This window comes from Perca flavescens, chromosome 17 (genome assembly GCF_004354835.1).
Source record: "Perca flavescens isolate YP-PL-M2 chromosome 17, PFLA_1.0, whole genome shotgun sequence".
Classification (NCBI taxonomy): domain Eukaryota; kingdom Metazoa; phylum Chordata; class Actinopteri; order Perciformes; family Percidae; genus Perca; species Perca flavescens.
The window spans coordinates 32,612,554-32,625,150 of record NC_041347.1 but is presented as its reverse complement, the minus strand read 5'-3'; the positions used below and the strand labels follow the sequence as shown (position 1 = coordinate 32,625,150).

At 41.9% G+C, this 12,597-nt stretch overlaps 2 protein-coding genes across 2 annotated transcripts; one reads left to right on the top strand and one right to left on the bottom strand.

Moving 5' to 3' along the window:
- Nucleotides 1–727: 727 nt before the first annotated feature.
- Nucleotides 728–1,574, bottom strand: LOC114572425 (T-lymphocyte surface antigen Ly-9). The gene has a single exon (XM_028604055.1). It carries the CDS (start codon nucleotides 1,513–1,515, stop codon nucleotides 931–933), a length of 585 nt encoding a protein of 194 aa, XP_028459856.1. The 5' UTR covers nucleotides 1,516–1,574; the 3' UTR covers nucleotides 728–930.
- A 4,957-nt stretch (nucleotides 1,575–6,531) lies between these two features.
- Nucleotides 6,532–12,597, top strand: LOC114572360 (uncharacterized). The gene is made up of 2 exons (XM_028603961.1): nucleotides 6,532–6,700; nucleotides 10,456–12,597. The coding sequence occupies exon 2, from the start codon at nucleotides 10,673–10,675 to the stop codon at nucleotides 12,386–12,388; it is 1,716 nt and encodes a 571-aa protein (XP_028459762.1). The 5' UTR covers nucleotides 6,532–6,700; nucleotides 10,456–10,672; the 3' UTR covers nucleotides 12,389–12,597.

Below are 12,597 nucleotides of genomic sequence, written 5' to 3'. Positions count from 1 at the left end.
TAAGCTACGAAAAAATGCAAAGTTCCCCTTTAAGCTCCGGTCTTTCTTTTTATGAATCATTTCAATAGTCCGCTTCAGAGAATGGCTGCATTCAGAAAGTTCCATTATTATAGAGTAAATGATATCGTACAAAAATGTATAGGCAATTAAAGGTGCTCTAAGCGATGTTGGGTGACGTCACTTCTTGTTGACGTTCGAAGTATTGTCAAACAAAACGAAGGCTAGCTCGCCACTCCCTCCTCCTCATCCTGTCCCTTCTCCTCTCTTCTGCGTACTAACCCCCCAACCCCCAAATCCTTCTAGTCAGTTATTGGCTGGAAGACTGTTTGTTATGTTTGGTGGTCCAGGTTGGACCACTTTGTTTTTGTTGGTGTTTGTGGAGCCTGGGCTGTCTACAGAGACCAACCAAGTTTTTTTTTTACAGTGTGTTCAGATGACAGACAGCTAGCAGATATTGAGGAGATGTTTTTTACAGTGTGTTCAGGGGACAGGCAGCTAGCAGATAGTGAGGAGATGTTTTTTACAGTGTGTTCAGGGGACAGGCAGCTAGCAGATAGTGAGGAGATGTTTTTTACAGTGTGTTCAGATGACAGACAGCTAGCAGATATTGAGGAGATGTTTTTTACAGTGTGTTCAGGGGACAGGCAGCTAGCAGATAGTGAGGAGATGTTTTTTACAGTGTGTTCAGGGGACAGGCTGCTAGCAGATAGTGAGGAGATGTTTGCTGTATGTGACAAAAAATATTGTAGCCTAAAAAAACGCGTGACATCGCTTAGAGCACAATTACACACAAAACATAATGAAGGCAAAATAAATCTCTCAAGCAACATTTAATTGGTTTCTTATATCTGCATGCAGCGTAACATCTAAATGATATTGTCTATATTATTAACTTCATTAGTCAAAACAAGTTTGCAGAGCGGATTGTTTTCAGGGTGTACTTTCTTTCTCACTGACTGGGTTCTTTATCCGGGAGGTGATGTCCAAGTCCTTTCCTGACTCCTTCCACTCTCCGTCTCCCATCTTCCAGCTGTAGGTGACCGGTCCAGCGTCTGTGGTGTCAGCGTAACAGCTCAGAGTACAGTTGTCCGAAGCGGGGGAACATTTCTCTGGTACCACCACCTTAGGCTGGGGGACTTCTTTGATCAATACAGCGTTATATTTCTCATTCTGGACCTTGTTGTTGATTTCCACTGAATACTCCCCCATGTCAGCTTTAGCCATGTTGTTGATTACCAAACGTCCAGTGGTTACATCCAGGGTTGTGCGTCCTCTAAAGGATCTGTAATAAGTCAAAGGGACTAAATCTTGACCTGTGACTTCATCTGTGACCCACTCAGCCAACAGGTCACAGTTAATCTTCCACAGGATGTTGTAGAGAGGTTCAGAAGAAGTAGACCTCACGTCCATCGTTAGCACCCCGCCATCCTTGAAGTATTTCGGGGTTACCTTGCCCCGGGCTAGAGCGAAGTTCAGCGCCGCCAACAGCAGCCAACACCCGGTCAGCTTCTCCATGTTCTCAGGTCAACACACGAGAGGAAGATGATCTGTTTTCAGAGCAGCAAAACACATCTTATCTATAACCTAAAATGTTCTTCCGTGTCTCTGAGGTGAGTGACCACATTTCAGCATTTCCTTCCTCATGTTCTTCAGTCTGTTTCGTTTGGTAAAGTCAACAGTTCATCAGTGTGGTAAACTAAATAAAACTGATGCAAATAAAATAAAGTCTAATTTGTCTGCATATCATAATACTTTGATGAAATGGTAAAATGATTGTATAACACCTCAAGTAATAACTCACATTAATATCATTGACACAGACTGCAAAAATAATAACAAAGCTGCCGGCTCTGATAGGGGAAACCAACGCTGAAGCTCCTTAAAGCTACATTCTCTGTAACTAATCAGCAACTAGTTTGATTATTAATTAATCAGTTTGAGTCATTTTATAAGAAAAACAGTAAAACTTGTGTGATGTCAGCGTGTTAAATGTGAATATGTTTTAGTTTCTTCTCTCCTCTGTGACAGTAAACTGAATATCTTTGAGTTGTGGACAAAACAAGACATTTGAGGACGTCATCTTGGGCTTTGGGAAACACTGATCCACATTTTATAGAGCGAACAACTCATCCATTCATCCAGAAAATAATCCACAGATTAATCAATGAAAATAATTGTTATTATTTTTTAAGATTAGAATATTTGTCAAACTCTGAGAATAAAAAACAACTTTTTGTGGCCAGCACGAAAATGTAAACTAATGTATTTAAATGGGAAGCATATGTCGTGGTCACAGCACGACTACGGTACTGAGTAGTATGAAATGCCAAAAATCCGCGTAAGGAGGTTGGTTGGGGGAGAGGAGAGGGGGGGTCAAACAATTCAGGACTTTCACCCCGGAGGCTGGGGATCGCATTCCGCGTGTGGCGTTCTGTTTCCCCGTTAATCTCCGTATAGACAATTTCGTGCTGGCCACCACGAAAAAAAAACGAGATTAACGTGTCGTTGTACACGAATCAAAAGATTTAAAATAACGTGACCATTTCACGAACTGCCGTGAGACCGTGTTGAGGAGAGAGGCAACGAGCAAACGTGCTTTAGAGGGATGAGACGTCCTTTCCTATGAAGCGGTACGTGAATTCGTCAGCTGTTTGGGCGGAGTTAGAAACTCCTTCAGCTGCACGGCTTCCGGGACGGCTGCTCTCGTGAATCCTCGCCAATAGATCCTCGATGCTCCCTCCTAATAAGAGCTCTGGGACGGCATTCACCGCGGAGGGACAGAACAACTTCTGGTTCAGTGGTAGGGCTGGGCGATATGGACCAAAAGTCATATCCCGATATATTTTGGCTGAATATCGATATACGATATATATCCCGATATTTTTTTCCGCAAAGTGAGAGCAAATGTTCAGTCAAAGCCAAAATCAAATATGACATGTCACAAGTAGTTTCATAGAAACAGTTGCAAAATCAAATAAATAATAAACCGGTTTCTTCACCTGGTTCATGATTAAATGCTCAGCTGTTCAAATAACAATAAAATGTAAACATAAATACTGTATAACAGGAGTACCTTTTTGAAATCAAAGCTCCATATTTGTGATTCGTTCCAAAGGTCAATTAAGCTTTTGATATTAATATAATCTACTTTGTTCAAAATGTAATGCCTCATGCCTGTAAGCCTAGGTTTATAGTCCCATTCTTCCACTTGATACTGCTTCCACTTAAGTAAACTAAAAGATGAACTATCGACTACAAAACAAAGAAACTAATTAATGTGTTAATACAAAGAATATTTATTATGATCGGTTCACAGATCTGAGTTCAAACGGAAACTTCACCCTTCTGAACTAAGAGTTTCTGCTTCAAGGTGAAGTTTAAAACAGACTGAAATGTCCAGGCTCATTCCTCCACTATTTATTTCTGTATGTATTTATGCGTTACATGTCATTTTAACGGGCACTGAGCTCCAGATCCTGCAGCCGCAGACGGTCTCTGCTGCCCCGCTGTAGCTTCTCTCCGTCCGCCTGCCGCCGCAAACTTAGTGGAACTTTCCGCCGATATCGACATACAGGTCGTCCTGGACTACGTGTAAGATCCTACCGATCACCACTCTGTCTTTGGCTGGTCCGATCTGGATCAGCGGGGACCGCGCAGCAGCGAGGCAAAGCTGTGTTTTTCCCGGGGGAAGAGACGCTGCGGCCGGCCACGGAGCTCTCCGCCTCCCGCTGCCGCCGGAGCTCAGGTTGCTGGTCGAAGGCGGCATACATAATCATAAAACACATTGTCACCTGTTAAATGTTATTCATTGCTGTTTGTTCTTTTCATTTCCTCTATCAAACATAATTAAGCAGTACAAAAGTCCGGCATCTTTAGCGTTGATCTGAATGCTTCGGACCCCTGTTCCAAGATGGCGGCGGTTTTGACGTATGTTTAGAACCTCAAGGCGACATCTGTGTATATATCTATGGGAGCAAGGATCACATTTGAACTATATCGATATATGCGATATGGTCTAATTCCATATCTCATTTAAAAATATATCGATATATTTTTTATATCGATATATCGCCCAGCCCTATTCAGTGGAGCACCGACGAGACGAGGAGCTATCACATAAGGGACATGGGATGCAGCCCTTGTTGTGTGAGCAAGCTCGGTGCCTGTTTATTACCACGGGTTAACGTCATGGGCGTAAATCTCATCTAATAGTTGGGGGGACAATAAACATAACATTTCTGAAGAGCAATTTTTGAAGGGACAAATAATACAGCGACAATTATACATATGTACACAGAGGAAAGTCTTAATACTATCATTAGTGTAGCTAATCCTTCTTTTCACTGTTTCTCTTGATTCAATGAAAAAGCTGACTAAATTGACCAAAATATTCTTCTTTAAAATCATTTATTTACTTTTAAGTTTACAATCAAACCACAAAAACACCTTAAAACATAATGACTTATTTTGAAAAGGTGTCCCCATATAAAAGAAATATAATGCTTTTGTACACTCGTTAAATTAGCTGATCATAATGTAAATGAGTGAGCCACTGGTAAAGCTCATCTGCTCACCCTGACAGCACACACCTCCAAAAATATGAACTAAACTCAACACACTTCCCTGAGACTCTACACCTGACTGTCCACCAGGGACAGTCAGGTGTAGAGTCTAAAAGAAAGGTGTAGACCATAAAAGAAATGGACCAGCAGACCCCGTGTCTCTGGTCTGAGACCAGTGGAGGATATCAGAAGTCTCTTTCCCGGTGCTGGCTGAGTGTTACTGAGCAGCCTCCAACTGAGCTTGAAGACGTAGATGTGACGTGAGCAACGTGTCTGAAAGTGTGAAGTCTTCTGGTAGCTGTGCCGAGAGAAATCTCAATCATTCCCAATCTTACAGAGACGGAGAGTGTAGGTATATGTAAGGAGATAACATAGACACAGGCTAATTACTGATCACTAACATGCTAGTTAACATTAGTAATTAAACCTAAACAGCTAATGGAAGTCCAAACTGCCTGTGAGCTTCTCCTGTACTATGTAGTGGAAGTGTTTCTTGTGAGCAGCAGGAGTGCGTATCAAAAACACAAGGTGAGACGAATTAAAGACTATTTGAGAATTAAACCAAAGTTTGGTCTTTGAGTATTTATTTATATTTGCAAATATAGAGTAATACATAGAGAAATACAGTTTCACAATTTCACGTTCTGAAAGGGTCTTCTGACTCAAAACTAAATGTCAACACGTTATAGTTCAAACTCTGTTAAAGCCATCCCTCTTAATGATATCTTTAGCATCCTGAAACTTGAAACACCTACTATAAACAGTCAAATCATTGTATCACCTTCCCCTCTGCTCCTGTTCCTAACATTAGCCTAAACAACAGTTTATCTCAGAAGACAGAAAGAGACAGTGTTATGACCTTCTTCACCTTATCTGCTAAAAGTAAACAGTATGAGAGACTGAGGTCTTCTCAACAAGAAATAACTTCAGCTAGACTCAAGGTTCACAATTTCAGCTATTTCACTTGGAGTGGAAGAGTCTTCACAAAATGTAAGAATATCTTGTAGAATAGTAAAATCTTGTAGAATATTAAACAATCATTAAACAATAATGTTAAAATAAAATGTTGCCATTACAACTATACGGTAATTCCTCTACTATGCAACAGTACGTTGCGTGTTTATGACCCAATCGTTAGCCTATTTTTAGAAATAAACAACGGACAAATAGTCTTTAAACGCTTCAGATGGAAAGTTATTCTCTGTCAAAGTGACGTCAGAATGAATGGGAGTCAATGGGATGCTAACGGGAGGTGATGGCTTGTTAGCATCAAAATGGCGCCATAGGAGCTACACTTTGTGGAGAGAGGCTCACCCCCTTGGGTAAAGCAGGCAGTGGACCAAACCACTGTGAGGCAAGGGAGGGGGGGGACAAAAAAAAAAATTGTTTTACTACTTACGCAGATATTTTAAGTATACATCATTATGTTATTTACACAGTATGGTTTTTAATTAAAACCCTTATATAGGGGTCCTGACCCCCCCTGGAATTTAACATACACGTCTCTGCTGATTGGCTATCATCTGTGACCATAGGCGTAATTTACATTGGGGATCAGTGCAACCCCCAAAAAACCTAATATATTTCCTTTACATAAATAAGGACATTTGGGTAACACTTTACTTGAAGGTATGTACATAAGAGTGACATGACACTGTCATGAACACATGACAACACATGAACCCTAACTCTAACCATAACTTGTCATGACAAAAACAGAATGACACTAAATTGATGCAGAAAAGACACAAATTGGTGCAAAAAAAAAATTCACCAGAATGCAGGAAATGATGTGTTTGATATGCTTACAATTTCAATTTTGCTCAAAATTGTAGTTCTCAACACCCCCCTCCCCACTGTTGAACCCAAAGTTACGCCTTTGCCTGTGATACAACCAATAAATGAGAGACACGCCCACCAAACGAGAGAAAAACATGTAAAATATGTGGAGCTGTTGAAGACCGTTTCACACCGTTCTGGGGAAACGTGGGAACCGTAGCAGCATTGAACGGGCCCCAGAAGACTTCACCGCTACTCGGGGACTTTCCGCCTGAGCTCCAGCCAAGACACAACGGAGGATTCACCTGGTTTGTCCAGAGAGGACTTCTCTACTCTGCTGTCCTTCTGCATACATGCAGGTATGTTACAGCGGGCCTGGGGGGGGATTCTATTAAACATTAAGCATGTCCTGAGCGGGGTTATTGTAGTAAACTCAAATGAAAATAAGCGGTGGAAATATTTTTTTTAGTAAATTGACACTAAATACAAACTAAACCCTTCAATTAAAAAGTCAAATTAAACGCCAGGTTAAAAACTAATACAGAATCCAATAGAAATGAACGTAGGCTAAATAATTTCAATTTTTATTTTTTTACACAAACTGAGTAGCCTACTGCAATTCCTTCACATCGGACACTAAAGTAGTGTCAAGGCAATTTTATTCATATAGCACATTTCAGCACAAGGCAACTCAAAGTGCTTAACATCAAACATTAATAAGCAAAGAGCACAAATAGAAAATAAAAAAACATTAAAATATTAACGAATATAGATTTAATACGAGATAAAATACAAGAATAAAATTCATAGTACAGTATAAGAATTAAGAAAAGGCAACATAAAAAAAGGTCTTAAGCCTTGATTTAAAAGAACTGAGAGTTGCGGCAGACCAGGGCCCTCATTTATAAAACTGTGCGTAGATTCTATTCTGAAAGATTTCGTGCGCAAAACACATATTCAGATTTATAACACCTTGCGGCGCACACGGTACGCACTCTTCTCGTCATAAATACGGACGTGCGTTACCTTATGCGGTCCTGCACTATTTGTCCTAATAAGGTCCATGTTAATCAATCAATGGATATTCCAGCCTTGAAAGGAGCCCTTGATCACCAATCACGAAACGGAAAAATGGGGGAAAAAACCCGATTCAGTGATTGTGAGATCGAGGTGCTCCTAACAGAGGGAGAACATCCAAACTAAATCCTGTTTGGAGGCCTTAACCCTTGTGTAGCGTTCATATTTTTGTTACACAAACTTAATAATGTAATGTAACAGATTTAGCTCAATCACCAATGATACATACATCATTTATGGTTCATATGTGCCATTTACCCCCATGAGATCACATTTATGATCATATGATCATTTTTGTGTTTTGTGAGAAAACAAGGAAATTCAATTATTGAAAAGGTAAAAAATAGAAACAAGATTTTGGATCATTATTGGTGCTTATTTCTTAGAACTTAATCAAAACAGGTGAAAGTGACTGAAATATAACAATTTGGTAACTTTGTGTGGGAATAGTAGGTGCAGAAAGACAACATTCCCACACACAGACACCTACACTCAGACACGCACACATAAAGACGCACAGACACACACACACACACACACACACGCTGGCAGCCCCTCGCCGGGCACCGCGACCGGATCTGGGTCGGTTTAGCAAGAACGGGATTGTTGGGTTCAGGAAAACAAAAAACTGGGTGAACCTTGGGAGCATTACGCACGATCACACGTGTGGTAAAAAGGTTGCGGAAAACTGGGAACATTTTTACGCATGGAAATTCTTTATAAATCCCGACTATTGCGAGGAATGTTGCGACGACAAATTTCACCCTGCGTCACGCAAGGGGGGTTGTAAACTAACTTAGATTGTTTATGGTATGTACTCAAATGGTCAGCAGCAAGATAAATGAGCGGGGCTGGCTTTTAACGATGCTCTTTTTTCTCTATATAATATGTGATGTTTGGGCTAAGAGGCAGAAAGACTTTTTCAGACGTGCTGATTGTTCCTTTGAATCTGTGTTTCTCTATTTTGCAAAATATAATAAATGCTCAAAGACCAGACTTTGGTTTAATTCTCAAACAGTCTTTGTCTATTTGTTTTCATTCTTATCATTGATATTACTAAACCCTGCTGCTTCGCGGAAAACTTCCACCACTGAATGCTGCTTCTCCAACATGTAGGCCTATTCTGTCTGTAAATGTAGCTGAGACAAAAAGTCACTAACACTACTGTAAAACGAAATGTTTCTGAACAACTTTAACTAAACTAAAACCGGCAAACACACTATTCAAACTAAACTCAAACTTTGGCCCACCTAGTTTTTGTCGTGAAGTTATTCCTACCTTTGCCAATGTTTTGGCCTTTTTATCTCTATTTTTCTAATATTTTTTTTGCTTTTTTTTTAACGTCTGCTTTTTTCAATGATGGCTAAGTCACTTTTTGGGGGTCTTATGAGGCCCAACAGTGTTTCCTTTAGGAGTTTTTTTAGCAGTAGGGGCAGGTCCGAACACCCCCCACTCCATGAAACGGAACTGACTCTTCGCTGCAACACAAACTAATATATTTATTCACCTCTATTCACACACACCCAATGATGCATATTCTCAGTTGTGATTGAACTGTATTTTTTGAGTTACTATATAGGCCAACTTTGATCTTGACATATAGGCTAAGCATTCTGTAGCAAATAACAATAAACCCACTATTAATTACATCATCTTAATGCAGTGGAACTACTTCAGCATGTAAATAATGCACCTCAAATACAAACGTTCTCCGACATGCAATCTAACAATGCAGCCTTATTTCTGATACCGTGGGGGGGGCAGAAATGTGGGGGGCCGCCAAGGTCAAATCAACATAGAGGAAACACTTCCCAAACTGTAAGTGAGAAAGCTGTATTGGAAATGCAATAATAACAGTCAGAATATTTGACTTTTCCTCTTAAATAAAAGCATGTCCATAAACTCTCCATGTCTGGCCCTTAGTGAAGTTGAGTTTGACAGCCCTGCTATAATCCACACACAGAAGGGTCTCTGTTATGAACCATGGTGAGAGTATAATAACCCTCTTTGACCAGTGTTAGAGTGAACTCCATTCAGCCTTGGACTGGCCTCGGCTTGAACTCCGTTTGGAGTGTGGTGGGTAAAGGCCTATTTTTGGTGCTTTCAGAACAGAAATATACTTTGCACATCTAGAACGTGAGACAGGCGCGTCGGAGGGGGGGTGAGTAGGTCAAAAGTTGCAGAGAAACTCTTGCAGACTGTCTAAACTTGCAAAGAGACAATGTTCAGAGCACTGAAACGTTGCCAGCTATTAAATGTATCTTTGCATGATAGACCGTGTGCGGGAGTTTCTTTGCAACTTTTGGTGCTTTCCACATAAAGGGAGTGGAGATAGTTGAACATCTCAAGATCAACACTTTACTTGAAGGCATCTACATAAGAGTGACATGACACTGTCATGAACACATGGCACTGTCACAACACATGAACCCTAACTCTAAAACCGAATGACACTTATGACTTGTTTATGTTTATGACACGTTCATGACAGTGTCACATCACTCTTATGTAGATACCTTCACGTAAAGTGTAACCGACATTTGCATCATAAATTTATGCAGAAAAGGCACAAATTGGTGCAAAAGAAATTCACCAGAATGCAGGAAATGATGTGTTTGATATGCTCAAAATTTCAATTTTGCTCTAAATTGTAGTTCTTGAACTCCGTTTGGAGTGTGGCGGGTAGGCCTACTTTTGGACATAAGATGTGAAACTGTCATGAGTCAGATCGCAACAGTTAGGGTGTATACGACATGTAAAAAGAGGAACGTTAACAGCAGAAGTCCCACTACAGGGACACAGAGTAAACAAAGCTACTAATATATTTATCTTTCCATTACTAAGTGCACATGCACTGATTAAAGCTGTTTCTTATCTTTATACCTTGGAGCACTCTTATCTCTTGTATCTGTTTTGGGGAACCTCCCTTCAGCCAACTTGACCTCTTTAGATCGTTAAAACAGGGATTCCAGCTCAAACATGAACAATGCTCCGAGATGCCTAACTCATGCTTTCTTTAATCTATTTTTCTACACAGGTTGAATCTGCTGCAGCTGGAGAAGGGATTTAAAATCGCCTGTAAGATCCAAGAAGGGAATTTTCCCAGAGGACGGCTCGTAAATCCACTCCCTGCTTGTGACATCGCAGAGGGGAGAGACTGTGGAATTTCGGCATTCCCCAGAGATAAAGTAAACAGTACTAAGGGCCACAAAAGAGGTCGTCAGGTCAAGAGAGGTGCCCATCCATTGACCAAAATGGGGAAAAGTAACAGCAAACCTTTGACTGTGACTGTGAAGTCCAAGCTGAAGGGATGTGCAAAGATTATGTGCAAGAAACACGGTGACGAGACATGCAAACCGCTTTCTTTTTGGGTGAAGACATTCGGATTTCCGGAGAATGGTAGTTTCAGTGTACGTCTGATACAGAGACTGCAAGATAAACTGGATGTTTATGAGAAAATGAACGGTTACGGCAGCGTAGACTGGAAAGCATTTAAGATGTGGAAACAGGAGACAGACGTACGACAGAGACGGCAGGAGAAGGGGCGCAAGAAGGCGCCGGGGAAAACTAATCCGTGTCCTCGGCCCTCACATCCACAGAAAGACCTGAATCTTGTCCCCGCCTCGGCCGCACATCAGCCTGTGAATCCACAGCGGGAGGTCCGAAGTCGGCCGACCTCAGCAGAACCCACCCCGCCAGGCCCAGAGTCAGAAGACGTGCTGGCCGGCCCAGTCTCCGAGGGAAGAAAGTCACAGACAACCCCCGCCACAAACAAAATAATTGAGGTGCCTGATCTGAGTGAAGCCAGAGCTAGGGAGATAGACGGCTACGATGCTTCGACCCTAGATTCAGAGGCAACAAGATCACCGACAACCAACGGCATCGAAATTATCGATGATCGTGATCTGAGAGAGATTGGAGCCAGTGTGATGGCTGTCTACAGAGCCCGGACACGAGATTCAGGGACAAGAAGATCTCAGACAACCAACGGCATCGAAATTATCGAGGATTGTGATCTGAGAGAGATTGGAGCCAGTGTGATGGATGTCTACAGAGCCCGGACACAAAATTCAGGGACAAGAAGATCTCAGACAACCAACGGCATCGGAATTATCGAGGAGCGTGATCCAAGAGATATTGGAGCTGGGGCGATGGAGGTCTACGGAGCAACAAGATCACAGAAAACCCACGGGATCATCCAAATAGTTCAGGTGCCTGATTCCTACGAAGTTTTGACGCCAGACGAGATAAGCTCCATTGCCAATGAAATGCCAGATATAGACAAACGAGGAGGGGCTGCGTTTGTTAAAATACTGTCCCAGATTGTGCAGCAATTCAAACCGAGTCTGAGAGAAATCTACAGTCTCCTAATCCACAGCATGAAACTGAAATTTTGCGAATTACGAGGAGTCTGGCTAGAGAGAGACAGGCGTTACGACTGGACACCAGGCGCTGTATATCGTGAACATGTGGAGGAGATCTGCGAGAGAATTAAAACGACGTTCCCTGCCATCGAGAGATGGGAGGCAATACGCTGGAGGCAGAAGCCTGGCGAAACGGTGGAAGACCATCTGATCCGATTGACGAAGGAGTTTGACGATAACAGCGGATTGGATCCAGACACGCCCCTGTATGGCTCACTGCTAAAGCACTATTTCCTGCTGGGCCTGGATGAACAAATCAAAGACCAGGCATTCAAACATTCGCCGGTATGGGATATGGAACCCCTGTCATCCATCCGAGCACACGCTGTACATGCTGAACAAACTCTGAGAGATTTGGATGACAAGAAAAAGCAAGATACAGCTCGAATGGAGGAAAGGCTCACGGAGGAGCTGATTCAAGCTCTGCAGGCATTAAAGGGAGGGAGAAACGGAGGGCGAGGTCCGAGCAGAGGATCACGGAGGCACGGATGCTGGAATTGTGGAGACCCCTCCCACTGGAAAAGAGACTGTGACCAGTCAGGATGAGGACTGATGGGCGACAGAGGACACTCCAGAGGCGGAGGAAGTATTCCGATTCTTTACTTAAAGATTCCACTCAAAAATGTGTTTTTTTTTAGGTTTATGTCTCCTAACATGTCATACAGTGGCTACACTGACTTGTATCTGTGCTAATTGTGTCACTAGAGAGGTCTTTTAAAGGGATACGTCACCTTTTGTTGAAATAGGGCTTATCA

What these genes read in the sequence shown, in the direction of transcription:
- LOC114572425 (XM_028604055.1), bottom strand. Translation starts at nt 1,515, where the DNA reads ATGGAGAAGCTGACCGGGTGTTGGCTGCTGTTGGCGGCGCTGAACTTC.
- LOC114572360 (XM_028603961.1), top strand. Translation starts at nt 10,673, where the DNA reads ATGGGGAAAAGTAACAGCAAACCTTTGACTGTGACTGTGAAGTCCAAG.